Source organism: Martes martes (genome assembly GCF_963455335.1).
Source record: "Martes martes genome assembly, chromosome: 9".
NCBI classification, from domain to species: Eukaryota; Metazoa; Chordata; class Mammalia; order Carnivora; family Mustelidae; genus Martes; species Martes martes.
The window spans coordinates 22,738,953-22,765,981 of NC_137896.1; the positions used below are offsets into that span (position 1 = coordinate 22,738,953).

A 27,029-nucleotide genomic window follows, 5' to 3' on the forward strand; every position below is an offset into this window, starting at 1 on the left:
CCCGCCGGCAAAAGCACAACATTGGCAAGGGGTGGGGGCCGCGGGGACTCCGGAAGGCCACCCTTTACCCGGAAATGGTTGTACAGGAACATGGCGTTGCTGGTGCGAGTCCTTGTGAGTGAAGGAGTAATTTGCTGCGGTCGCCCGCTGGGCCCCAGGGTTGGAGGCGGAGAGGGCAGGGCGGGAGAAACTGGAGGAAAGTGCAGGAGGGGAGTTTGTGCTGCAGCGAGGCTACGCGGCCGCCTTCTCAGCGGGGAGACTGAGGCAGCGTCCTACTTCCCCCTACCATCTGTTTGGCTGCGACGTCCCCCTCTTTGGAGGAGGAAGAGAATTACATAGAACCTAAATTTGTCTAAGTTTGCTTTTTTAGTCACCTCATGCGACCGCTTTCCCGCAGGGAGAGGCAGCACGTGGGGGCACTGATTCGAGTGTCTTGAGACTTGGGTTCTAGTTTCTGTTCTGTCACTGATGCCCAGTGTGACCTTGGACGAGTCACTTTCGGGTCTCGGTGTCCCAATGGGAAAAACGAGGTTATTTTGCAGTCTCTTTGGTTTCTGAGGTTCTCTGGGTTTTGTTTCCGAGATCAGTAAGACGATTCGTTATTGTACAGTTAAGTGGAATACTATTATAGGTTGTTAGGTTGAAAGCTGCACGAAAACCGGGCTCACACCTGTCGTTCTGACTGCCCAGCACAGTGTATGGCACATCATAGGTGTTCAAGAAATATTTGTTGAAGGAATGAAGGAAGGAAGGAAGGATTACTAGACTTCTTCGCAGTTTATTTTTTTTTAAGATTTTTATTTTATTTATTTGACCGAAAGAGAGACAGAGAGGGAATACAAGCCAGGGGAGTGGGAGAGGGAGAAGCGGACTTCCCTCAGAGCAGGGAGCCCGATAGGCGCTCGATCCCAGGACCCTGGGATCATGACCTGAGCCGAAGGCAGCCGCTTAACAACTGAGCCACCTAGGCGCCCCTAGACGTAGCACCCTTATGGGAAACTACTGCCCTTGTGATTCAGTCTTATTCTTCTAGCATACTCTGACATCTGGGAATTCAAGTAGAAAGAACGTGGCCGCAGGAAAAGGTTAGGAAGATACAGAGCTTAGTTACTAATCATTGAGGGATGGGAGGGTTTATAATTTTAGCGAATCTTCCAAAAATTGTGTTGTTTTTTAGAGCATACACTTTCCATTCCTGCCTCTGGCTGTCTTGTGAGTTGCTATATACACCTAACTTTTAATCTTCTTATATATGGTTTACAAGGACTGCAGTTTTACCTCTTGTATTTCTCGTCAGCCTAGCAAAGTGCAGTACTCTCTATTGCTGATCAGTAAGTTTTTGAAGAATAGTAGCTCATTTAACTTACAGAAAGATTCATTTGGTGAAGTAATTGTTGATGCAGGGCAGAAATTGATTCAGATTTGAGAACTGTTGGAAATGGCAACTAGGATGTTCTTACTTAGTTTTTAAGGTGGGTATGTCAGGAAAAAGGTGAAAAGTTTATTGGGCTGTACATCCGAAATGAACACCTTGATTTGTCTTGGAAGTTATTGGCTGCCCCAGATATATTAAATGTTCTTGTCCCTGAGTGTGTGGACTGTTGCAGGTCTATTCTTAGGTGGTAGCATCCACTGAAACTGCCTAGCTGGCCTCTGTTAGTCAGATTTTCTTTTCTATTTATTCCTTTCTGTTCATCTTTTTAGATAAAAAGCAAGTTTAGGTAAGGAAAGCCCTTTCACTTTTTTAGGTTTTAAAATCACTTTCACTTTATACTGTGATTGTTTGTAAAGTCCTCTTATATGATACAGTGTGCTGCATGACAAAGCCATGGACTCTCCTGTAGGACTAGTTGAAAGTGGCAGTAAACATGAAAGCAGCAGATATTTATTGATTACCTGTTCTGAAGAGGCATCTTGGTTAGGTGCTGAGGAATTCACAAATACAGGAAATCTACCTGTCCAGGGGTCTGAAGTGCCTCGGTTGAAAGCTTGGCTCCATTACTTACTATGAGTGTGACCTTGAGCAAGTCATCTAATTTCTCTGAGCCTCAGATTTTCTTAACATTTTGATAGGATTGATCAGAAAATCAGTTGATACATGTGACATTTAAGTGCTTTTCTTCCCTTCCTTTTACTTTAGCAACTGTTTTGAGAGTTTACTACATTCTAGGAACTATCCAAGGGACTGAGGATGAAAAACATAAACCTTTTTCTCAAGTGTATAATCTAATTACGAGAGGCAAAAAAGAGAACAACTAATACAGTACTCGAAATGCTGTGAGGAAAGACTGTACCAGGTGCTACAGGAGCAGAGTAAGAGACACACCTAACCCAGCTTGAGGTTAAGCATCCATCAGGGAGAGGTGCCTGAACTAAATGAGAGTATTAGTTAGAGAATGGGAGAGAGAGCATAGAAAAGAAGCATTAGCTTATGCTCCTTAATGCCAGACACCAAGAACTGTACATGAATCTTTGGCTTGACTCAGGGATACTTATGGGGAAATGGCAGGAGAGGAGTCAGGGCCTTGTGTTTCGTGGTTAGGATTAGAGTTTTATCCTGAGGCAGAGGGGTACCTTTGAAATATTTTAAGCAAGGGAAAATTTATTTTTAATAGGGTTTTTTCCAAATATTATTTATTTTTCAAATAGTTTTCAAGTTGAAAACAACCCGATCTTCATTCTCAAGTTGTTCTTACGCCTATAACATAATTCACTAAGGTACTTTTATAGGGCTAGACCCTGAGTCTTGCAAGTAGGCTAAGGTAGGAGATGTGTGATAGGTAGGTAAGCTGCACGTGGGCACTGAGGGGGGGTTTGGATGGTGTGCAACCTAATGTGAACTGATAGCAGCCCAGGGTCTGGGCCGATTTCCTGTGGTCCCCAGTTTGTGCCTGGCCCTGGAGACTGGGTTCTAGGACAAGGTTACCCACTCCTGATCTTTTGTGACTTGTGCTGGAGATAGGCAGGTAGTCTGTGATAGTGATGTATATATATTACTTGGCATCATCTCTCATGCTCTAGATGGCATCTATGTCAACACTTCTGTTTTTAGGGCAAAAATTTTTATTTTTAAAGGTTTTTTGATATTCTTTTTTAATTTAAATTTTTAAAGTTAATAATTGACATTCAGTAAGTTGTACTTCTTTAATTACACAATTTGGTAACTGTTAACATAGATAGACACTTGAGAAGCTATCACCACAATAAAAAAAATGAACATGTTTCTCCCTCCCCAAAATTTCTTTGTGGCTTTTGCAGCCCTTTTCTCCTGTTGTTCTCCCCCTGCAACCACACCTGATCAGGGGAACATTGAGTTTCTTCTCTCATTTTTTGTTTTTATTTTTGAAATTCTTATTTATTTTTTTAAAGCTGTGGTCTTTTTTTTTTTTTTTAAGATTTTATTTATTTATTTGACAGACAGATCACAAGTAGGCAGAGAGGCAGGCAGAGAGAGAAGGGAGGAAGCAGGCTCCCTGCTGAGCAGAGAGCCCGATGCGGGGCTCGATCCCAGGAGGCTGGGATCATGACCTGAGCTGAAGGCAGAGGCTTTAACCCACTGAGCCACCCAGGCGCCCCTAAAGCTGTGGTCTTTTTAATTTTTTTTTTTTTTTTTTTAAAGTAAGCTCTCAACCCAGTGTGAATCTTGAGCTCATGACCCTGAGATGAGGAATCGAATGCTCTACCAACTGAGCCAGCCAGGTGCCTCTCTTCTCTCATTTTTTAATTGAAATTTAAAAATTGTATCTTGAAAATAAAAAAAGTTTAAAAAAACAAACAAACTCATCATAGTAAAGTCTCACACCTGCTATTAGATTTTTGCTTTAATAGATCCCTGTAACAGTTGTGGATGGATCAAAGGGCTGAGGTTCAAGTCCTGAAGCCGGTCAGAAGCTACTCAAGTAATCCTGCAAGAAGTGAGGAAGGCCTGTAGTAAGAGGGGAAGTGTGGTTAAAGAGGAAGGGATGATTTCAGCAGGTATTGAGGAAACTGTCTGCAGGGCTTGGTGAAAGGTTAGATATTGAGGGCGAGGGAGAGGGATGTCTAACAGTGAGTCCCAGGTCTGCCTTGGATGACTGAGTTTATAGAGCAGTGTCCTTTACGGAACGCATCCAGCTGGAGAGCGTGGTGTTTTGTTGTTAATGTTGTTTGTTTGTTTTTAAGTAGCTGGAGAGTTGGTGTTCAGGAGAGAGTAAACAAGCTGAGATAAAGATTGTAGTTGAAATAAGATGTTGAGACTTCCCTGGCAAAAATATGGATAGCTAACATTTTTAGGGCATTTATCAAGGTGCCCTGGGTAGCTTGGTTGAAGTACTGGGCTCTTGATTTCAGCTCAGGTCATGATCTCTGCGTCCTGAGATTGAACCCCACATAGGGCTCTACACTCAGTGGGAAGTCTGCCTGAGATTCTCACTCTCCCTCTCCCTCCGCCCCCCTCCCAGCCCTGTGCGTGCACGTATTCTCTCTCTCCCTCCTGCTCTAAAAACAAAAAAGGTTTGACATTTATAGGGCATTTACCATGTGGTAAGCACTCTTAAATACTTTACATATGTGAATTTACTTAATCCTGACAGTAGCCCTCTGACAAGGTAGACACTATTGTTTTCTCCATTTTAAGATAAGAAATTTGAACCCCAGAGAAGTAGTATTCCTAAAACTTTCTCGTTAGTTTCTCCTTAGTTTTTCTCTTCTTTCCCTTCTCCAGCAGTGGGTTTAGGAAGCTCAAACACTGCAATTGCTGAGTAGCTCTAGCAGAGGAACTGGACACTTGAGCAGTGCAGGGCAGTGGGACTCGTTTATGGTTTTATCTAATAGTTTATCTATTTTATCTAATAGTTACCTTTATCACCAGTGGGCATAGGTGATCATTTTTACTTTACTTTGACAGTAGTAGAAATTGCAGAAAGCCACTCTGTACTTAAAAAAAAAGATTTATTTGTTTATTTGAGAGAATGAGAGAGTGCGTATGTGGGGCAGGGCAGGGAGCAGAGGGAGTTCTGAGAAATTCAAACAGACTCCGTGCTGAGCACAGACCTGGATTGAGGGCTTGATCTCACGATGCTGAGATCACAACTTGAGCCAAAACCAAGAGTTGGACACTTAAGTGACTGGGCTACCCAGGTGCCCCTCTGTACTTATATTTTTAATTGTAGTAAAATATACATAAAATGTACCATTTTAATCCTTTTTAATCGTACAGTTCAGTAGCATTAAATACATTCACACTGTTGTGCTGCCATCACAGCCATCAATCACAGAACCCTTTTTATCTTGCAGAACTGAAATTCTACCTATTAAATGATAAATTACCATGCCCCTCTCTCCTTACCCACCATTCTTTCTGTCTTTATGATTTTGGATGCTCTATGTACTTCATATTAGTGGAATCATATGGTGTTTATTCTTTTGTTACTGGTGTATTTTACTTAGTATAATGTCTTCAGGGTTCTTCCATGTTGTAGCATGTGTCAGAATTTCCTTCTTTTTTTTTTTTTTCAAGATTTTTTTTATTAGAGAGAGAGAGCAAGCGAGCCTGAGAGGGGAGAAGGCTAGAGGGAGAAGCAGACTCCTCATGGAGCTGGGAGCCTGATGTGGGACTCAATCCCGGGACTCCCGCATCATGACCTGAGCCCAAGGCAGTTGCCCAACCAACTGAGCCACCCAGGCATCCAGAATTGCCTTCTTTTTTTTTTAAGGCTGAATAATATTCCATTGTATGTATAGACCACATTCTGTTTATCCATTTGTCTGAGGACAGACACTTGGGTTGCTTCCATCTTTTGGCTATTCTGAAATAGTGCTGCCATGAACAGGGGTGTAAGTACAACTCTTTAGGTCCCTTTTTTCATTTCTTTTGGGTATGTATTCAAAACTAGATGGGGCGCCTGGGTGGCTCAGTGGTTTAAAGGCTCTGCCTTCGTCTCGGATCGTGTTCCTGGGTTCCTGGGATCGAGCCCCACATTGGGCTCTCTGCTCAGTGGGGAGCCTGCTTCCCCCACTCTCTCTCTGCCTGCCTCTCTGACTACTTGTGATCTCTCACTCTGTCAAAAAAAAAAATCTTCAAAAGTAGAATTATTGGATCTTATGGTAATGCTATGTTTAATTTTTTGAGAATTTGCCATTTTATTTTCTGCAGTAGCTGCAGTGTTTACATTCCCATCAGGAAAGCATAAGGCCTCCAGTTTCTCCACATCTTTGCTAATGCTTGTTATTTTTCCTTCTTTCCTTCCTTCCTTCCATAGTGACCACCTTTTTTTTTTTTTTTTTTTTTTAAAGAGAGTGCACAGGAGTGGGGTGGGGGGAGGAGGTGCAGAGGAGGAGGTAGAGAGAAAATCTTGAGCACCTCCATGCCCAGTACAGAGCTTGATGACGGGGCTTGATCTCCCAACCCTGAGATCATGACCTGAGCAAAAATTGAGAGTTGGACACTTAACCGACTGAGCCACCCAGGCACCCCCTTAGTGGCAATCTTAATGGGTGTGAGGTGATGTCTCATTGTAGTTTTGGTTTACATTTCTCTAATGATTAGTGATGTGGAACATATTTTATATGCAAGCTGGTCATTTGTGTATCTTTGGACAAATGTCTGTGTGAGTCCTTTGCCCGTTTTTTAATTGGGTTGTTATTTTTTTTAAGCGTTGAGTTGGAGTTTTTTTCTTTTTATTTGTTAAAGATTTTATTTATTTATTTGTCAGAGAGAGGGAGAGCACAAGCAGGGGAACAGCAGGCAGAGCAGCAGGCTCCCTGCTCAGCAATGAGCCTACTGTGGGAACTTGATCCCAGGACTGTGGTCATGACTTGAGCTGAAGGCAGATGCTTAGCCAACTGGGCCACCTAGGGATCCCAATTTTTTTCTTTTTAATGTATTCTGGATTCAGTCCCTTATCAGATACATGATTTGCAAATACTTTCTCCCATACCATGGGTTGTCTTTTTACCTTACTGATAGTATTCTTTGATGCACAAAAGTTCCTAATTTTGATGAAGTCCAACTTAACTATTTTTTCTCTTGTTGCCTGGGCTTTGGTGTCATATCCAAGAAATCATTGCCAAATCCATTGTCATCACCTATGTTTTCTTGAAGAGCTTCATAGTTCTAGGTCTTAAGTTTAGGTCTTTGATCCATTTTGAGTTAATTTTTGTATGTGTTTAAGGTTTTACTGTGGTTTTTTGTTACTTTCTTTGTGTTTGCCATGGGAATTCCAATTAACATCTTGATTTATAACAATCTAGTTTGAATTAATATCAACTTGATTTCAATAATATATAAAAACTTTGATTCCATTTAGTGCCATTCCTTCCTGAGTCCCTCATGCCATAAGTGTCATCAGATTATATATTTATACATCATGTGCCCATCAGCATAGATTTACAATGACTCTTTATGCAGTTCCCTTTTAAATTAAACATAAAAATGGAAATAAAAAATAATTATAAACAAAATATATTTATGCTGTATTTTTTATTTATATGAATAGTTACCTTTAATCAGTGTCCTTTATTTCTTCGTGTGGATTTGAGTTTACTGTCATGTCAGAAGTCTCATTTCAGCCTGGTGTTTTCTCTTTAATATTTGCTATAGAGCAGGTCTGCTGTTGACAGATTTTCTTAGTTTTTTTAAATCTAGAAAATCTTTATTTTTCATCCCACTGCCTCCTGGCTTCCGTGGTTTCTGGGAAGAAATCAGCTGTTAATATTATCAAGGCTTCCTTATACATGTTGAATAGCTTTCCTACTTTCAGGATTCTATGTTTTTGTCTTTCAGCAGCTTGATTATGATGTGTCCATTTACAGATCTCTCTGAATTTATGCTACTTGAGTTAGTTGAGCTTCTTGGACTTCTAGATTGATGTTTTTCATCAAATCTTGGGATTTTTTTTGCCAGTATTTCTTCAGATATTTTTCTGTCCCTGTATTTCTCTCTTGTCCTTCCATTATACATATGTTGGTACATTTGATGGTATCCCATAGCTCTCTGAGGCTCTGTGAAATTTTTTCATTCTTTTTTCTTTCTGTTCCTTAGTCTGGATAATCTCAGTTAGCCTATTTTCATGGGCACTGATTTTCTCGTCTTCAAATCTTCTGTTTAACCCCTTTAGTGAAATGTTCATTTTATTCTTTTCAACACAAGAATTTATATTGTTTATTTCATTTATTTGACAGAGAGAGAGGGAGAAAATGCACAAGCAGGGGAAATTGCAGGCAGAGGGAGAGGGAGAAACAGGCTTCTTTCTGAGCAGAGAGCCTGACGGCTCAATCACGGAACCCTGGCATCATGACCTGAGCTGAAGGCAGTTGCTTAAGTGACTGAGCCTCCCAGGTGCGCCAAGAATTTCTATTTTTAAAAAAAAAATCTCTCTGTTGATATTCTTTTTTTGGGGGGGGGGTAAATACACAGACTTTTTTTTTTTTTCCTACGTTAACAGGACAATTTGGTGATAACATTTTTTTTTCCTTTTCAGTGTAACAGTATTCATTGTTTTTGCACCACACCCAGTACTCCATGCAATACGTGCCCTCCCCAATACCCACCACCTGGTTCCCTCAACCTCCCACCCCCCGCCCCTTCAAAACCCTCAGGTTGTTTTTCAGTGTCCGTAGTCTCTCATGGTTCTCCTCCTCTTCCAATTTTCCTCAACTCCCTTCTCCTCTCCATCTCCCCATGTCCTCCATGTTATTTGTTATGCTCCACAAATAAGTGAAACCATATGATAATTGAATCTCTCTGCTTGACTCATTTCACTCAGCGTAATCTCTTCCAGTCCCGTCCATGTTGCTACAAAAGTTGGGTATTCATCCTTTCTGATGGAGGCATAATACTCCATAGTGTATATGGTCCACATCTTCCTTATCCATTTGTCCATTGAAGGGCATCTTGGTTCTTTCCATATTTTGGCGACCGTGGCCATTGCTGATATTCTCTATTTGGTGAGATAGCATTCTTATACTCCGCTGTAGTTCCTTAGACATGGTTTCCTTTAGATTTTAAACATTTAAAATAGCAGGTTCCAAGTCTTTGTCTAGATTTTCTAACATCTGAGCTTCCTCAGGGACAGTTTTCTTTTATTTTCTTTCTTCAGGGACAGTTTCTTTTTCTTTTTCTTTTTTTTCTTTTCTCAAAGATTTTATTTATTTATTTGACACAGAGAGAGATCACAAGTAGGCAGAGAGGGCAGAGAGAGGGGGAAGCAGGCTCCCTGCCGAGCAGAGAGCCCGATGCGGGGCTCGATCTCAGGACCCTGAGATCATGATCTGAGCTGAAGGCAGAGGCTTAACCCACTGAGCCACCCAGGTGCCCCAGGGACAGTTTTTATCAAATTTTTTCCCTTCTGTTTCTTTACATGTTTCATACTCTGTTTGTTTGTTTTTTATTAAAACTTGGACATTTAAAATAATACAGTATGACAACTTTGGAAATCAGATCTGTCCTTTCTCAGAGTTTGTTTATATTTTTTCTGTTTAGTGACCTTTCTGAATTAATTCTGTAATGTCTGTATTCTTTGTTGTGTGGTCTCTGCTTGGTTAGCTTAGTAGTCAGATAATGATTGGAGACGTCCTTAAATACTTGGAACCAGTATGTCTCCTGGTTTTTGCTGAGGGACTCTGTGCACATGTTGGGGCATGTCGTCAATATTCTGCCAGTCATTTAACATCTCTGTCTTTTTTTTTTTTTTTAAAGATTTCATTTATCCATTTGACAGACAAGAGATCACAAGTAGGCAGAGAGGCAGGCAGAGAGAGGAAGGGAAGCAGGCTTCCCACTGAGCAGAGAGACCAACGCGGGGCTCGATCCCAGGACCCCGAGATCATGACCCGAGCCGAAGACAGAGGCTTTAACCCACTGAGCCACCCAGGCGCCCCTAACATCTCTGTCTTAAACTTCACTTTCTTCTTGTGCAGAGCCTCAAGGTCAACCAGAGTTCTCAGGTCTTACCTGTTTATGTACACAGCTCTGTGCATATGCACAGCTTTCAGATTCCCAGGAATATGTCAGACATTTTCAAAGCCCTTATGAGCTCATTCTCTTGCTTTTCCTTTTAAGCTTTTTTATTAGCCTGTTGTTTACCCCAAGTAGTGTCCACTACCTCAGGCAGCCATGAAGTTAAACAATTGCCTATATTTGTTTTCAGCCAATACTCCTGAGGAAACGTTTTCATATTGGAAGAGTTCCAGGGCAGCCTTGCAAATGAAGTCTTACAAAGAACTACAAACAGATCTAATAATGCTAGTGCTTTGCAAATAAGGCTTTAAGGAGGGCGCCTGGGTGGCTCAGTGGGTTAAGCCTCTGCCTTCAGCTCAGGTCATGATCTCAGGGTCCTGAGATCGAGTTCCACATCAGGGTCTTTGCTCAGCGGAGAGCCTGCTTCCCCCTCTCTATCTGCCTGCCTCTCTGCCTACTTGTGATTTCTCTCTCTGTGTGTCAAATAAATAAATAAAATCTTAAAAAAAAAAAAAAAAGAAGGCTTTAAGGAGCATCAACCCCATTCAGAAGTCAACTTTTCTCCAGAGAAGACTAGTTCTTTTTAGTGAATATTGCTATTTAGAAACCAAACCTGGATGCTAGATGTAGTCTCCTTCCAGGAGCTATCAAGACAAGGATAAGAAGTGTATGTAAGTGCATACATATACATAAACACACATCTGTTTCTATATTTATCTATACATAACAAAGACACATACCAATTACTCTAAAGCCATCCTAGTACCACAGGGTTTATTGTACCCTTCGCCTTTTCATATTTGTTAACTCCTTTCAATAATAGATACCCTTAATATTTATAATAATTAATATAAGTTAATTATTTGCTCAAACTTAGTACATTTACTGATTTGCTCAAATCTTTCCTGGACTTTATCTTTTAAATCTAAGATTGGACACCCCCAACAAAGTGAGAGGAAGCAGAGTATTCAGTAAGTATGGATATTCTCTGCTCCTCCTGTCTGAGTAAATACCCTTCTATAACATGCCACTTTGTAACTTGTAGGACAGTTTGCTCAGGTAGTGTTTATCTTTCAGATTATGGAATTGAATTAGTATCCATGCTATTCGGAGTACAGGAGCCAATGGACATTTGCAGAGTGGATTTGGTGACTGTGGTCGATCTTCATTATTCACAGATTCTGTATTTTTGAATTCATCATACTTGCTAAAATTTATTTGTAATCCCCAAATCAATACTCATGGTACTTTTGCAGTCACTTATGGAAATGTGCAGAGGAATTAAAAATTTGAGCTGTAACATGCAAGTTCCTAGCTGAGACAGATACTCTTAGCTTTTTATTTTAGCTCTTAGAGTATAAACAAGTGTCCTTTTCACAGTCTATTTAATGCCACGTGTTTTTGCATTTTTGTGCTTTGTTGGTGATTTCCCTGTTTTTTTTTTTAATATTTTACTTATTTATTTGACAGAGACACAGCAAGAGAGGGAACATAAACAAGGGGAGGGGGAGAGGGAGAAGAAGGCTCCCCGCCGAGCAGGGAGCCCGATGTGGGGCTCATTCCCAGGACCTTGGGATCACAACCCAAGCTGAAGGCAGACACCTAATGATTGAACCACCCAGGCACCCCCGTGATTTCCCTGTTTAATATGGCTGCCAAATGTTAGTGCCATCTAGTGCTGTCTGGTATTGCTAAGTGCAAAAAGACCGTGATGTTCCTTACAGAGAAAATTTATGTGTTAGATATGTTTTGTTCAGGAGTGAGTTACAGTGCTATTGGCTATGAGTTCAATGTTAATGAATCAACTATATATACATATGTATAAAATAAGATGTCTTTAAGCAGAAGCACACAAGGTTATATATTGATTGGTTGATGGAAATGGGACCAGAGGCATGTAGGAACCTAAGCCTGTATTTACCGTAGGAGTGATGGTTTGGTATTTACTAAGTGTTTGTGTGCACTTTATAAAACAAAACTATGGGGAATAGGAGAATGGACGCCCTGTAAAGCCTTTTCTAGCTCATGAGTAAGCTGAGGAAAATACTATGTATCTTAAATATCACATGGAGCAAGAGGCTGGTCAGCAGCGGACTGATTATAGTTGAAAAATTGGTTTGTCTGAGTATTTTGAAATACAAATGTAAAATCACCTGCAATTTTCAATACTCACAGGAAACAAAAACGTGAAACCTGTCTAAAATTTTGGTTTTGAAGTGTTGATGAGGCAAAAAGACAATAAAACTGGTTCCCATTTAGTTGTGGTGTATATATTATCCTAGGTTAAAGCAGTAATTTTAACCATCGGAAATGGCTACAAATGTTTTCCTAAACTTGGGAGTTGAGGTTTGCTAATTGTTATAGGCCTGATACTCAGTATCTGTAAGTGGGAGAGAAGTACTTCCACAGATTTATATTTATAAATGAAGAACTAGGAGAGGTGTGGAGTCAGTAGAACCAGTACTTGGAATCTTCGGATACTTCTTGAAGCTAATGAGCTCATGGATTGGGCAAGAGGGAAGAAGAGAGTCTCAGAGGAACTGACCAGAAGGGGATTAGGTTGTGTGGGAAGGAGCAGTAATTCCCAAACTAGGGAATCTGAATCAGGTTTTGGAACTGCTGAATGGAGAATACGAGGCAGGGTATGTAAGTATAAAGTTGAGTCTACAGGGGTCCAGTTGGTAAAGATCAGGTAATCAAGTTTGACTAAAAGGGCACTTGGAGGCACTGCGAGCTTTAGAGAAAGGGAATATGAGGTTCAGAACAATATTTTAAGAAAATGGTTCTTGTTGCTGTGACAGTTTGCTATGGAAGGAGAAGCTTATGTACATAATTCAGTAACAGTTGTTAAAATGATGCTTTTGTTTGTGTTTTAGAGTTCTTGAGGTGCTTTTACAAATGATCCTTGGAACACTCCTGTGGGGTAGCTTTTATTATTCCCACTTTACATTAGGGAAAATAGAGGTCCAGAATGTTGGGTAACTAGTTCAGGGTCACACAGCTATTTAATAACCATCTTGGAATTCATAAATACCCTTTCTGCTGCACCTCAATTTCAATTAAGGGTTTGGATAAGAATTGTTGTTGTAGGATTGGAGAAGGAAAGAACAGAGCTGATTGCGTCTTTCTTCTAATAAGAACTGATTTAAAGTATTGGCATAAAACCAAGTAGAACCAAAATTAAAGAGAAAAGTTTTGTTGACGTGGGAAAAAAATATGATGAAACTCTTCAGAAAATCTTTCAGAAGTTTGTATTGTTCCTACTTGTAATTTCCCTTTACTTTTCTTCCCCTGCTTTGGACTTAAATCTGCAGAAGTTTATCCCATATTTACATTTTTAGGAAAGAAACATCTAACATTGAGTGATTCCGGCAAATGATTCAGTGTTAGTAAACAGAAAGCCAGTGACCGTTTCTTATTTGAATATTATCCCAACAGATCAAATCTCAGCTGAAATAAAATATTTGAAGCTTTACGTTTCATTTAAAACATAAGGGGTTGTGAGTGGTCTATTAAAAATAGTTACACAGGGGCGCCTGGGTGGCTCAGTGGGTTAAGCCTCTGCCTTTGGCTTGGGTCATAATCTCAGGGTCCTAGGATCGATCCCGACATCGTATCGGGCTCTCTGCTCCGCAGGGAGCCTGCTTCCCCCTCTCTCTCTGCCTGCCTCTCTGCCTACTTGTGATCTCTGTCTGTCAAATCAATAATTAAAATCTTTTAAAAAAATAGTTAACACAGTTTTAAAACTGTGAGACACTTAAGAAAGCATCTCTAGGTTTAAAATTCCTACACCTTTTTCTACATCTTACCCCTTCCTGCCTACTCATGAGGAAATGGAGATTCACATTCAACTTACTATTTATTTGGACATGCTGCAAGGTACATTTGTTGATTTTTCTAAAGTCTTGAGAAGTAGGGATTTTTTTCTTTATTTTATAGAAGAGGCAACAAAGACTTGTAGCTCAACAGTGAAGCCAAGAGTCAAATCAGTGCTTTTTGAGTCCAAGTACATGGCTCTTTCCACAGTACTATACTGTGTTTTATTGTTTCAAGACTAGATTATAGAGTGTTAGGGGAGACTTTGGAGATACTCCCTTTACCCTCTCATCTCATAAATGAGCATGGATTCTGGAGTTGGGCTGCCTGGGTTCAAATCTTAACCCTATCATTATAGTAACTATTTATCTTTTAGAGAGAGAGTGTCTGCACATGTGTGTGTGTATGAGTGGGGTCGGGGGGCAGAGGGAGAGGGAGAGAATCTTAAGCAGGTTCCATGTTCAGCATGGAGCCTGAAGTGGGGCTCGATCTCATGAACCTGAGATCATGACCTGAGCGGAAGGCAGATAGTGATCCCACACTGCTTACTATAAAGGGATTCTGTGAAGATCAGACAAGTCAGCGTTTATGAAAAGGCATTGTAAACTCTTATTTAAATGATAATCTAATTGTGAAATGCCTGAAGTCTGCTTATTTTGTTACTTTCCTGAGAGGGAACCCATGTACCCTGGCTTGAGTCAGCCATTACTAGAGTTGTTTTGGTTCATAGATCGGGAATAGGTAGGGGTACATCTTCCTTAGATAAGCATGCGGAGTTTTGGTCTTGTCCTATTTTCGAAGTTCTCTTTTCTTTTTTTTCTTTTTAGAGATTTGTATTTATTCATTTGAGAGAGAGAGAAAGAAGAGAAAGAGAGAGCGTGAACAGAGAGGGACAGAGGGAGAGGGAGACGTAGACTCCCTGCTGAGCAAGGAGGCCTGCATGGGGCTTGATTCCAGGACCCTGAGATCATGACCTGAGCTGAAGGCAGAGGCTTAACTGATTGAGTCACCCAGGGACCCCGGAAGTTCTCTTTTCATGTACCCTGTTCTGGGAGGATTTCTAAACTTCTATACATGGAGTGGAATAAAATTCTTGACATTTTTTTTCTCTCTCTAGAAGAACCGGATTAACATTTCCCCGTGGGTTCCAGTATGCAGCCGATTGGTACCTGTGTCTTCTACACAGGGACAGTGGGGCAGGGCTCTGTCTGGTACTTTCCAGGTAAGGTTTGTTGTTTCTTTGCTTGGTATGAAAACCTTAGTGTTTATTTGCAAATGTCATATATTTATAGATTAGCCAAACAAATTGTGTGATGGAAAAACCTCATGAGACCACTTCTGGGTCTCTGTGGTGCCAGCTCAGGACTGATTCCTACAGTATGGTGTCTAGGGCGTTGCTGCTAAATACCCCAGCAGTGGAACTTAGCCTAGGATACCATGCTACAGTCTGATGATTTTTACTGTTGGGAATGTTTCCAGATATTCATCTCAGAGTTAACTTCAGTTTTCTTTTTGCAGCCACATTGTGCCACTTTTATTTGGGGTAAGAAATGTTTCTTTTCTTTTCTTTTCTTTTCTCTTTTCTTTTCTTCTCTTTTCTTTTCATGAACACAAAATCCAAGGAACAATTATTTGAGGCCTTAGTTTACCATTGACCACATGATTCATTACCTTAGACCCTCCTTGAGAGTTTTTTCTCCTGATTTTTGTTAATTATACAAATAATTTAGTAATAAAGGAAATAAAAATCATCCATGACCTCAAACTTGAAAACATCTGGTTTTTTTCCAGTCCTTATGTGTGTGTGTGCTAATTTTTTCCTTAGATACCTTAACAAATAACCACAGAATTTTATTTTCTGGTGCCCTTTCACTTATTAGAGCAGACATTATTCATGTTAGGTAGATTGCATAATTAAATTTTTTAATGGCTACGTGTTATTCTATTTACTTAGGCCGTGTTTGATATTAAAATTACTTCCAATTTTTTTCCATTATAGGCTTTAATATAATTATCATTTTCTTGATACATAGTTTTTAAAATTTTTAATTATTTATTAAATATAAGTTACTAGGAGGGTGTACCCTGGGTCGATGAATATGAGTTATTTCTCTCTCCATAAGGTTGTTTTAATTTATAGTGCCATCAACAATGTATATATAGCTAGTCTTTCATATTACCACCTCTGAATTGAGTGTTTTAAAAAAATTTAAACTAACTGGGTAGAAAATGTTACCTTGTTTTGCTTTGTATTTCTTTGTTCATCTGTCAGGGCTAAACATTTTTCTATGTTTACCAGTTGTAGTCTAGTTTTTAAAAATCATATGCTTGTATCATTTCTCCATTTATCTCTGGGAATTTATTTTTCTTACCAGTCTATATGAATTCCTTCTGTAGCCACTAACTTCTTCATATTTGATATAATTAAAAATATTTTTGATATAAAATTGTGTTATATAATTATTTATGTAAATATACTAAAACAATTTAAAATAGTATAATTCCCTCTAACTAGTGTGTAAGCTTTTCCCTTCTGAGGACATGTTTTGTTTGTGCCTGTACTTCCTGGGCTTCTTACTCACCTTGGCACGGAGTAGGCACTAAATATATGTTGAATGAATAAAGAATATGTCTGTACAGAGGAGGCATTCTACTTTATGTAGTCATGCAGCTATTTCTTTTCGGAGTTGAGGTATGTTCTGTTACTCTTCGTGCATTGGAAAATTTTAATGAAATTTATCATAGAGTTCTAAGTCATTTGTTTTTGTGTGTATATGGGTGGGGGGGAACTCATCATGTGAATGTTAGACTTATGTCTCATTCTTTGAATCAATAAACATTTCTTGGGTACCTAATATGTACCAGGTACTGTATTAGGTTCCGAGACAGCATTATAGCAATCATCCATGAAATAACTTAGGGTGGTTTATCTCATGCTGACAAGAGGTAATTTCAGCCAATGTAAATAAACTGGACATTTTGGTGTGCCACATTGGCACATTTTCCCACTTTGAGGACCCCTGGTTGGAAAAATCTGGTTTTCTTTAGGTGCATGTCTGACAGGGAGACAGATTTAGCTCAGAATGGAGAAGAACTTTGTGTTAATTAGAATTGCAGGGTCATGGAATGTGTGGGCTGCATTTTGACATAGTAAGTTTCCTGTTACTGGAAATATTCAGGCAATGGTTAGAAGACTATGTGTTAAGAGCATGACAGAAAAGAATTCATTGGTTGAATGATAGTATCAAATGATCTCTAAGGTAATGTCCAATGCTATAATCCTGTTACCATTTTCAAAAAGCTAGGGACATTATATTCCTATCTCTGTCTTTCCTAAATAACCTTTTGGAGTTCTGTCATGCTTTGATGAGTCTACTTTTTTTTTTTTTAAAGATTTTATTTATTTTATTTGACAGGCAGAGATTACAAGTAGGCAGAGAGGCAGGCAGAGAGAGAGAGGAGGAAGCAGGCTCCCTGCTGAGCAGAGAGCCCGATGCGGGGCTCGATCCCAGGACCCTGGGATCATGACCTGAGCCGAAGGCAGAGGCTTTAACCCACTGAGCCACCCAGGCGCCCCTTGATGAGTCTACTTTAAAAACATTTTTTTAGGGGGGACTGGGTGTAGGTTAAGAGTCTGCCTTTGGTGCAGGTTGTTATGGGGTCCTGGGATTGAGCCTTGAGTTGGGCTCCCTCCTTCTCTTCTCCCTCTGCCTCTGCCGCCCACTCATGTTCTCACTCACTCTGCTCTCTCTCTCTCCCCAGTAAATAAATAAATCTTAAAAAAAATAAAAACAATAAAAAATCTTTTTAAAAATTTGAAATAAATTACAGAAAAGTTGCAAAAATAGTATTCCCATATACCCTTTGCCTAGCTTTCTCTAATGTTAATATCTCCTATAACAATCGCGCACTTATTGAAACTAGGAAATTAACATTGATTATTATACTATCAACTAATCTGTGTAACTTTTACCAGTCTTTTTTCCACTAATGTCCTTTCTTTGGTTCTTCAATCTCAGTTTGTCTAATATTTTCTTGTAATTAGGTTATACGTTTTTGGCAAAAGTGATGTTCCCTTTTCAGTGTATGATTACAGGCGATATATGATGCCAATATGTCTTGTTACTGGTGATGTTAACTTTGATCACTTGATTATTAAATTGGTGTCTGTCAGGTTTCCCTACTATGAAGTTACTATTTTTCCCCTTTATAATTAATAGGTACCTTGTGAGAAGATCCTTAGAGGCTATGCGGATATCCTGTTTCTCAGCATACTTCTGTTCACTACTTTTAACATCCATCAGTGTTTCTTTTTTTAAGATATATAATATCAATTAATTAATTATTTTAAAAGTTTTGGTTCAAAAAACACATAGCATTAAATTTACTGTGTTAACCATTTTTAAGGATATAGGTTAGTAGTGTAAAGTATATTCACATTGTTGTATGATGGATCTCTAGAACTTTTTCATCTTGCTAAACTGTTATTCTATACCCATTAAACACTAATTCATCCCACCCCACCCTTGGCAACCACATTTGAACTTTCTGTTTCTATGATTTAGACTATTTTGGATATACATATAAGTGGAATCATATAGTATTTGTCCTTTTGTGACTTAATGTTGCTTAGTATAATGTTCTTTTTTAAGGTTTTATTTTATTTTTTTATTTATTTGACAGAGAGAGATCACAAGTAGGCAGAGAGACAGGCAGAGAGAGCAGGGGAAGCAGGCTCCCCACTGAGCAGAGAGCCCAATGTGGGGCTCGATCCCATGACCCTGGGATCACGACCTGAGCCGAAGGCAGAGGCTCAACCCACTGAGCCACCCAGGTGCCCCGCTTAGTATAATGTTCTTAAGGTTTATTCATGTTGCAGCATGTGACAGGATTTCACTTTTTTAAGGTTGCATAATTTTCCATTATATGTATATACCACATTTGCTTTATCCATTTTGATGGGACATTTGGGTTGCTTCCATGTCTTGGCTATTGTGACTAATGCTGCACTGATGTAGTATGCACATATCTCTTCAGGGTCCTGCTTTGAATTCTTTGGGATGTATACCCAGAAGTGAGATTACTGCATTATGTGGTAATTCTGTTTATGGTTCTTGACTGCAGTAATCGTTCCTGTGATGTTTGTATAATGGTGATTTTCTGTTTCCATCATGATTACTATATTTATTGTTTGGAATTCTACTGTTTAAGGAAGAGCTGTTACTTCTCCATTTATTTATTCAATTATTTATATCAGTATGAGCTCATGGATGTTTATTTCCCTCTATGAGTTGTAATTTGTCTTGCTTATTATTATTTTTGTTGATCAAATTGTCCCAGGTTTGGCTCTTAGGAATTCCTTCAAGTTCTTTTCTATGAGCTTTCATCATTTTTGAACATTCTTTATTTCCTAGCACAAGATGTTTCAAGTTCATGTTGTATTTTCTTTGCTTTAGCCCTAGATTCAGCCATTTCTTTAAGGACCCCTGGTTCCTTTAACTGGAGAATAGTATTTGGAATGTTCGGAAACTCAGAGATTTGTGCTCAGTGTGCAGAGCATGTCATTGACCTCTACTTAGGTTTTTGAAAGCAGCTTGATATAGGGGAAGGAAGATAGCTCTGGATATATGTCTAATCCTTTAATGAATTTTTCTTCTTTGGACCTTACTGTCCTCATTTCTAAAATGGGAGAAAATTTTATCAGCTTTGCAAAGTTGTGAGATAATTTGAGTAAAACATCAAGCATATAGGTGTGAGGCATATAGGAGATCTTCAATAAATTGTAATTGCTGTTTTTGTTGAATGTATGTTGATGCTACTTGGGTAAATTTTATCCTCACTATATAAATTGAAACTTTAAAAAAAAAAAATTGTCCTAAACTACCTCAAGTTGCAAGCTGTCCCTGGGTCTTAGTTTACTCATCTGTGAAATGAAAAGGTTGGACTTAGATCTTTGAGATTTCTTCCAGCTCAAGTGTTGTTATTCTGAGTTATTCCTTAGTTCTTCAGTTGCTTTTTCTCCAAGCTAAACAACCTCAATTCATTTTAACCTTTCCACTAGGACCTTTTATTCATCTCTTTGATCGTTCCTGTGGTTCTTTTCTGGATCTTCTCCAGATCGTCCTTCTATTTAAAAAAAAAAAAGACACAGAAAAACCCAATAACAAAAAAGCCATTAAAAAAAAATCCACCTAAGTTTTATTGAGTGCCGACTCCATGCCCAGAATGATATTGAGCAATGGGACAGTATAAGATGGACTGTTCCCTGGTAGAGCTTATAGTTTTGCTAAAGGGACCAGTTACGCATACCATGGTAGTCCAGAATTGCTGGAGTCCTTCCTTCCTTTCCTCCCCCACCTCCCTTTCTCTTCCTTCCCTCAGACCGTCCCTTCCATCCTTCCTCCCTCTTTCAGGTCAGGAAGGTCTCTTTACTTTCAGAACCTTCCTGAAAGGGGGAAAAAAAAAGGTCAAATCTTATATTTATTTTAATGAAGGACTGCCTGCATTAAGAGTTTATCATTGGAGTTATCTGGAACAGGTTCTGTTTCTTGTGTAGTGAGTCTTTCTGTTCTCCATAAGACTATGAGCTGCTTGAGGATAGGGATTGTTTGTATCCTAAAACCTCACACAAAGACTAGCATATTGTGGGCATTTAATTAAGGTTGGATGAATGAAGAATGTATACATGGCATAGATAAAGACAAGAAGGAAATAATAAATAACCATGTAAATGGTTGGGTTTGTTCATTCAACAAATATTTGAGTCTTTCCCATATCCAACACACTATATTTCATTCTGGTAATATGCCTAGTTTCTACCCTCATGGATCTTTTCGGTAGTGGTGGTAGGAAATAAGCAGGTTTCAGAAGTACATACTTGTACATTATAATGAGTACTATGAATGAAATGAACAGGCTACTGCTATCCTAGAGAATAATGGGATTATAAGAAACTGTTTTAGATAAAATGGTCAGAGAAGTCCTCTTTGAAAAAGTGACATTTGAGTATTTCAGGGTATTTTTTTTTTCTTTAACAAGAAGTTGTTTATTGGTATTTTTTCAGATTAAAGAAAGGAAAAATTGATGTCTTTAAAGGTCAAGGGAATCTTTTTTGGGGGGCAAGAACAACAAATAGTAAATGTGTGTATTTATAAGTATGTGTAGGTATGTGGAAACTAGGTGTTGTTCTTGGTACTAATACTTAGGTACTTCAGTAGTTCAAGTAGTGTTAAATGTTAGCTCATGAATAATGGTTAGAACAGAAATAGAGCAGTTGGTGAGACAGTCACACAGGAATCCACTGGTTACTCCTGGAGCTATGGGAGAAGAGAAGGATCATGTAATCTAGTTAAAGAGAATTTGCCCCAAAGCACAGCTAGTTGAAATTGTTGTCAGTTGTTTTTTGAACCTGTTTGAGTGCTTTGTGTTCTAGATAAACCATTATATTGGTGTATGTAATTAATGGGAGGTGTTCTGTGATTGATCTGTTTTATAAAGCCTGCTTAATACCTATGAATTAAAGCATAAGTGTCCTTGGGACTGACCAGGAAAATCCTAATTTTTTAATATCCTTATTTGAAAAGAAAAGTAAATAATAACTCAATTAGAAATTCTGTTTTTCCCTCATTAGGATTAAAGAAAAAAATAATTTCATTTCATGTTTTCCCTGTCTTAGAATAAACCACAGTTGAAGGGGTAACCCTCCTTCTGCTTCCTCACCCTTTTTTTGGTAAAGGTAATACAACATTACTGAGAATTTGGAAACTATTCCTAAATTCATCCATAATTCTATTAACTTAACAAAGTAACTCTTTAATTTCTGTATGTTTCTTTCTAGAGATGCCCATATACATTCATGTATCTACCTATAATTTTATACATATAAGTGTTTTCATGTTGCTAGCAATAATGAGCTTTAATGTAAACTATGGACTTTGAGTGATAATGATGTGTCAGGGTAGATTCATCTGTCATAAGAAATATTCTGTTCTGCTGGGGGATGCTGATAGCGGAGGATATGAGTATATGAAGAAGGGGTTTATGGGAGTTCTCTGTACTTCCGCTCAGTGTTGCTGTGAACCTAAAACTGTTTTAGAACGTAAAGTGTATTTTAAAAATCTCAGTGACTACCTGATTTTCTGTTGAGTGACTTTACTGTAATTTAATTAACCATCTTATTGGGCTCCCTCCCCTCCCCCCACCAAGTTTTCACTCTTGTGAATAATGCTACACTGAGGCTCTCTTGCATGAAGTTTTTTCCCCTTGGGGATTTATTTTCAAAACTGTGTTAATTGGTCTTGATTTTATTTCCAACCTAATAGCTTTAATGGTGAATATTAAAGAAGGCAATATATGTTAAGGCACTTAGCATTGTACCTAGCATATGATAATTGTAAATAGTGGCTATTTTATTGCCCAAGTGCATTCAAGAGCGATGAGAACGTAAAAGGAAGGCAGTTCTGATCTGAACAACAGTGATGCTGGTGATGATGGAAGCTTCTGTTTATTGAGTATTTTGTGAAAGGTACTTTACATGTGTTATCTTCTTCAGTCCTCCCTACAACTGAGGTTCAGTAAGTCGCTCATGGCCACCCAGCTTATACGTGGCAGAAGCAGGCTTTATTTATTTATTTTTTAAAAAGATTTTATTTATTTATTTGAGAGAGAGAGAATGAGAGAGAGAGAGAGAGAGCATGAGAAGGGGAAGGGTTAGAGGGAGAAGCAGGCAGCCTGATGTGGGACTCGATCTGGGGATTCCAGGATCATGACCTGAGCCGAAGGCAGTCACTTAACCAACTGAGCCACCCAGGCGCCCCAGAAACAGGCTTTAAACTTAAAATTGACTGTTAAGAGTCCCCCCCCCCCCCGCCCCCGCCATCTACCGCACTGCTGCCAATGTTTAGGTAGGTCTTTATTACAATTCTAATTCCTAGAGTTGCCCCAGATTTATTTAGTTCCAGGTTTCCAGGGCCAAATCCTTTTATTTATTCAGGTATCCAGCAGGTGTTTATGGAGTACCTACTGCATACCAGACACAATTTTAGGTGCCCATCTCGGATTCTTTTGGTGATCAGATCACCAGGAACTAGGTTGGAAGGATTCTATGATCTTTACTTTGAAGCAGCTCTACTCAGAGTAACTGTTCAAGTGAATGCTCTCTGTTGCTTACATCTTTTTTTTTTTTTTTTTTAAATCTCCCAGTGGCCTCAGATGAGCCAGTCCCTGGAATGTGGTGGATCAGAACAGATTCCTGGGATAGATGTTCAGTGGAGTAGGAAATATCACACCACAAATAAGGTGAGAATTATTAGTATTTTCTACATTTATAGACTGCTTTCACACAGGTATTCTTATTTGAACCTTAGCAAAATTGTTAGCCGGATGAGGCAAGGAATTTTATTGAATACAGAAGGTGAGTCTCATGGAAATGAAGTGACCTGCCCAAGGTCACAAGGATAAGTGACAGACCAACTGAATATTTGTATTTCTTCTGATGTACTGTCTTGCTTGGAAAACACTTTAGAGAAAAAAGTTGTTACAGATTTTTCATATGTTAAAAGTAAAAGTAAAGATTTTTATATGTTAAAACATATATTATCTGTTTAAAGTAGTATTTAACTTGGAGAATTTCGTATAGCCTGCCTTCATTTGGAGAGCTTGGCATTAGAATAGGTTTTTCTGGGGCGCCTGGGTGGCTCAGTGGGTTAAAGCCTCTGCCTTCAGCTCAGGTCATGATCCCGGGGTCCTGGGATTGAGCCCCGCATTGGGCTCTCTGCTCAGCAGGGAGCCTGCTCCCCCCCCACCTCTCTGCCTATCTCTCTGCTTACTTGTGATCTCTGTCTGTCAAATAAATAAATAAAATCTTAAAAAAAAAAAAGAATAGGTTTTTCTTGGAGTTTATTTGCAAACTATAAGACTCATAAAATGTGGTATACTAAGAATACGAGTTTAGGAACATTTATTCACTGCTTGCTTTGGTTGGTTATGATTCGGAATGACTTTTGACTGCTTTCAGACAGTAGTCTTCTTTCCTTTTCCTGTTATTTTAAAACAGAGCATTCTGCTTCTCAGAATTCTTCTTTGGGAGATGAGGGCCAAGATTTCCTTTTAAAAGTACTCTTTTCCATAGAAGTTTTATTCTCATAGCCCACATCTGTCATTTCCTAGACATGGGTCCATAGGCATATAGTCAGTGAGGTGGCTCTGAAATTTGAAGGACACCTATTAGAGTTCCAGATGTTTGTACTGAGTGATAAGATGCCCAGAAAAAGAAGAATTAAAAATTCTAGGTGAAAAAAAAAAATCTAAGCAATAAAAAATACCCTTATATCTAATAAGAAACAAAAGCATTCTTTTTTGGATAATTATTTTGGGGGGTGCCTGTGTGGTACAGTCTGTTAAGTGTTTGACTCTTGGTTTTGGCTCAGGTTGTGATCCTCAGGGTGGTGAGATTGAGCCCCACATCAGGCTCCATGCTCAGCAAGGAGTCTGCTTAAGACTTTCCATCTGGGGGCACTTGGGTGGCTCAGTTGGTTAAGCATCTGTCTTTGGCTCAGGTCATGATTCCAGGGTTGTGGGATTGAGCCCTGCTTGGGGCTCCTTGCTCACTGGGGAGTCTGCTTCTCCCTCTTCCTCTGCTCTGCCCCTCCCCCCCGCTCATGCTCTCCCTGTCAAAACAAACAAAAACAACAAAAAATACTTTTCTTCCTCTGCCCCTCAAAATAAATAAATCTTAAATTTTTTTTTTTTTTTGCAACTAATTTTGTCCCTTTCTTTTTGATGAAATAGCTTTCTACTACCAAGGATTCCCCACATCCTGTTGAGGAGAAGGTTGGTGCCTTCACGAAGATAATAGAAGCTATGGGATTTACAGGACCTTTGAAATACAGTAAATGGGTAAATTCTTTTTAAATTCTTCTCATTTTCTTTTTGGGCTTTGTGCCTTCTGCTCCTTATAGTTTTTTTTTTTTGTTTTTGTTTTTTTTTAAGCTTCTGCTTTGCTTTTGTGAAATTCATGCATTATTTTGAGAGCTTCAGAATGTGTTGTGTCCCCCCTGCCCCATTCCAAGTCAGATCTATATAATGTGTGGGTCTGGAGTATTCTCTCTGTTCCCTTAACCTGATTCCTTAAAAGTATTTCAGTACAAGCTAAGCCAATAAAACTGGGCTTTCCAGGCTCTTGCTATGTGATATGCCATACAAATGAGTTCTAAGGAAGTGGATGGGCAAAATGTTCTGATGGATAGCATTCTTAAGGAAATATTACTCTCTGATGAATCCATATTCGTAAGTGATTTTTTTCACTAGGTCATTGTAGTGACTTTTGTTAAAATTTTACTAATAATCATTTTTAAATTAATCAATTTTAAGATTTATTACAATTCTTACAATGGAGGGAGATTTGCTAGCTATGTCATTCCTAGTCAAGTCTTGGCCTAGCATGTTATTTGCTTTATAGTTGTTGCTATAAATGAATGAATGTCTTCTGTGCATCAGGTGCATATTGCCCCTGGGTTTTATAAGCGCCTCTAACCAATTAAAGTAATAAAATATTAGCCCAGTGTGTCACCATTAGCCCAATGGTGCTAGCGTTTCTCTAACTTTATAGCAGAAGTGCCTTTTAATGTTTCTCAAGGTTGCTAGAATGTTGGATAAGCCTAATCAGTCCTACGTTATATAGCCATCAAAACAAGTCAACACAAAGCAGTAGGGAGGACTTTTCTAGAAAACTTCGTAGCTTTCCGCAAATGGTCAAATAATTCCAGTTAATACCATTTTAACAGGATGGATTATAATTAGAATTTCAGTTTTGTTACAGACTTTACTTGTAGTTTCTCTTTGCAAAGTCTGGTTCTTCCTAACAATTCTCTTCCTAACAATTCTCACTGCAGCAAGTGTAGGCTTCTCTCTGTAATCTCTTTTTTACATAAATTCTGAAAAGCTAATGGTGATTCCCCAAACATTTTGTTTTTAAGGGGCTTTAGAAAGTATAGAAGATAACACATACATAGGTAATAATGTTCTTTAGACTCTAAGATTATGAAGTGGCTTCTTAATCATCAGTGAAATATTAGTTATATTCATCAAAGTTATCTTTTTTACATCTTAATCTTTTGGCAAATGATAATCATTGGTATATTTGGTAATGTTTTTTAACAAGAATCCTTCTTCTTATGAGAAAAAGGTTTGTGATTATGGCATTTAGATTCAAAAACTTGAAATATGTGTTTTGTTTGAAAATTCGAAATTAAGAGAAAAGAGAAATGAGAGTAGAAAGAAAAAAAGGGAAAAATTTACTGTTTTATTCATTTCTTGATGGTTGAGTTCCACTTTGTTGCTACCATTGCTTTGTCTAGTCTGTTTTTTTATGATTCCAGAGGGAAAGTTGGCTACCATTTGGAGGATTACTAAATCATCAGGAAAATTTCTTCACTGTTGTAGTTTAAGTTAGCTTTTGATTTTTCTTGGTTCCTTTGTGACCTCAACTAAGTACTTAATATTTGCATTTTCAAAGACTTTATGATGTGCAGTGTCTACTTTTGTAACCTTTATTTTTAAATTTCTGTTTTGTTTTTTTTAAAAGATTTTATTTATTTATTTATTTGACAGACAAAGATCACAGGAGGCAGAGAGGCAGGCAAGAGAGAGGGGGAAGCAGACTCTCCGCTGAGCAGAGAGCCCAATGCGGGGCTTAATCCTAGGTCCCTGGTATCATGACCTGAGCTGAAGGCAGAGGCTTTAACCCACTGAGCCACCCAGGCGCCCCTATTTTTAAATTTCTGACATCAAAACATCAAACATGACATTCTAGTATAATTTCGGTGGGAAACATAGGTATAACTTTACATTTTGAAAGATTGCAAGCCCTGGGTGCCTGGGTGGCTCAGTTGGTTAAGTGTCTGCCTTCGGCTTGGGCCATGATCCAGGGGTCCTGGGATTGAGTCCCGCATCAGGCTCCCTGCTCAGTGGAGAGTCTCCTCTCCCTCTGCTGCCCGCTCTCTCTTTCTCTCTCTTTTAAATAAATAAATAAATAAATAGAAAGAAAGAAAGATATATTGATTGCAAGCCCTTTTCCGTAAATTTGACTCAGATATCTGATCAGACTCTTGGATTGTACTGGAAAGATCTTTAAGTTTTGCGTTTTCACATGTCTTTCATTAGGGAGTAAAATATGTGCTTGACATCAGCAGTATCAACCATCTTCCCTCCGTTTTTTTCTGTAACATTTTCATATGTAGTTTAATTTTTCTTTTAGATTCATATTTAGGAATTTAAA

The 27,029-nt window shown here is 38.8% G+C and overlaps 1 protein-coding gene across 5 annotated transcripts in view; it reads left to right on the top strand.

Annotated features, from left to right (window-relative positions):
• UQCC1 (ubiquinol-cytochrome c reductase complex assembly factor 1) overlaps positions 1–27,029 on the top strand; it is a 97,742-nt gene continuing 70,713 nt past the window's right edge. For 2 of the 5 annotated variants that reach the window (XM_080813091.1, XM_080813093.1), the window contains exons 1-3: positions 73–114; positions 14,871–14,975; positions 24,542–24,649. In XM_080813091.1, the coding sequence (XP_080669217.1) occupies positions 91–114; positions 14,871–14,975; positions 24,542–24,649 (237 nt within the window). In that variant the 5' untranslated portion in view covers positions 73–90. Of the gene's footprint in view, positions 115–14,870; positions 14,976–15,276; positions 15,297–22,954; positions 23,051–24,541; positions 24,650–27,029 lie in introns of those variants that run through there. The other 3 variants (XM_080813094.1, XM_080813090.1, XM_080813092.1) reach the window with 3 other exon arrangements.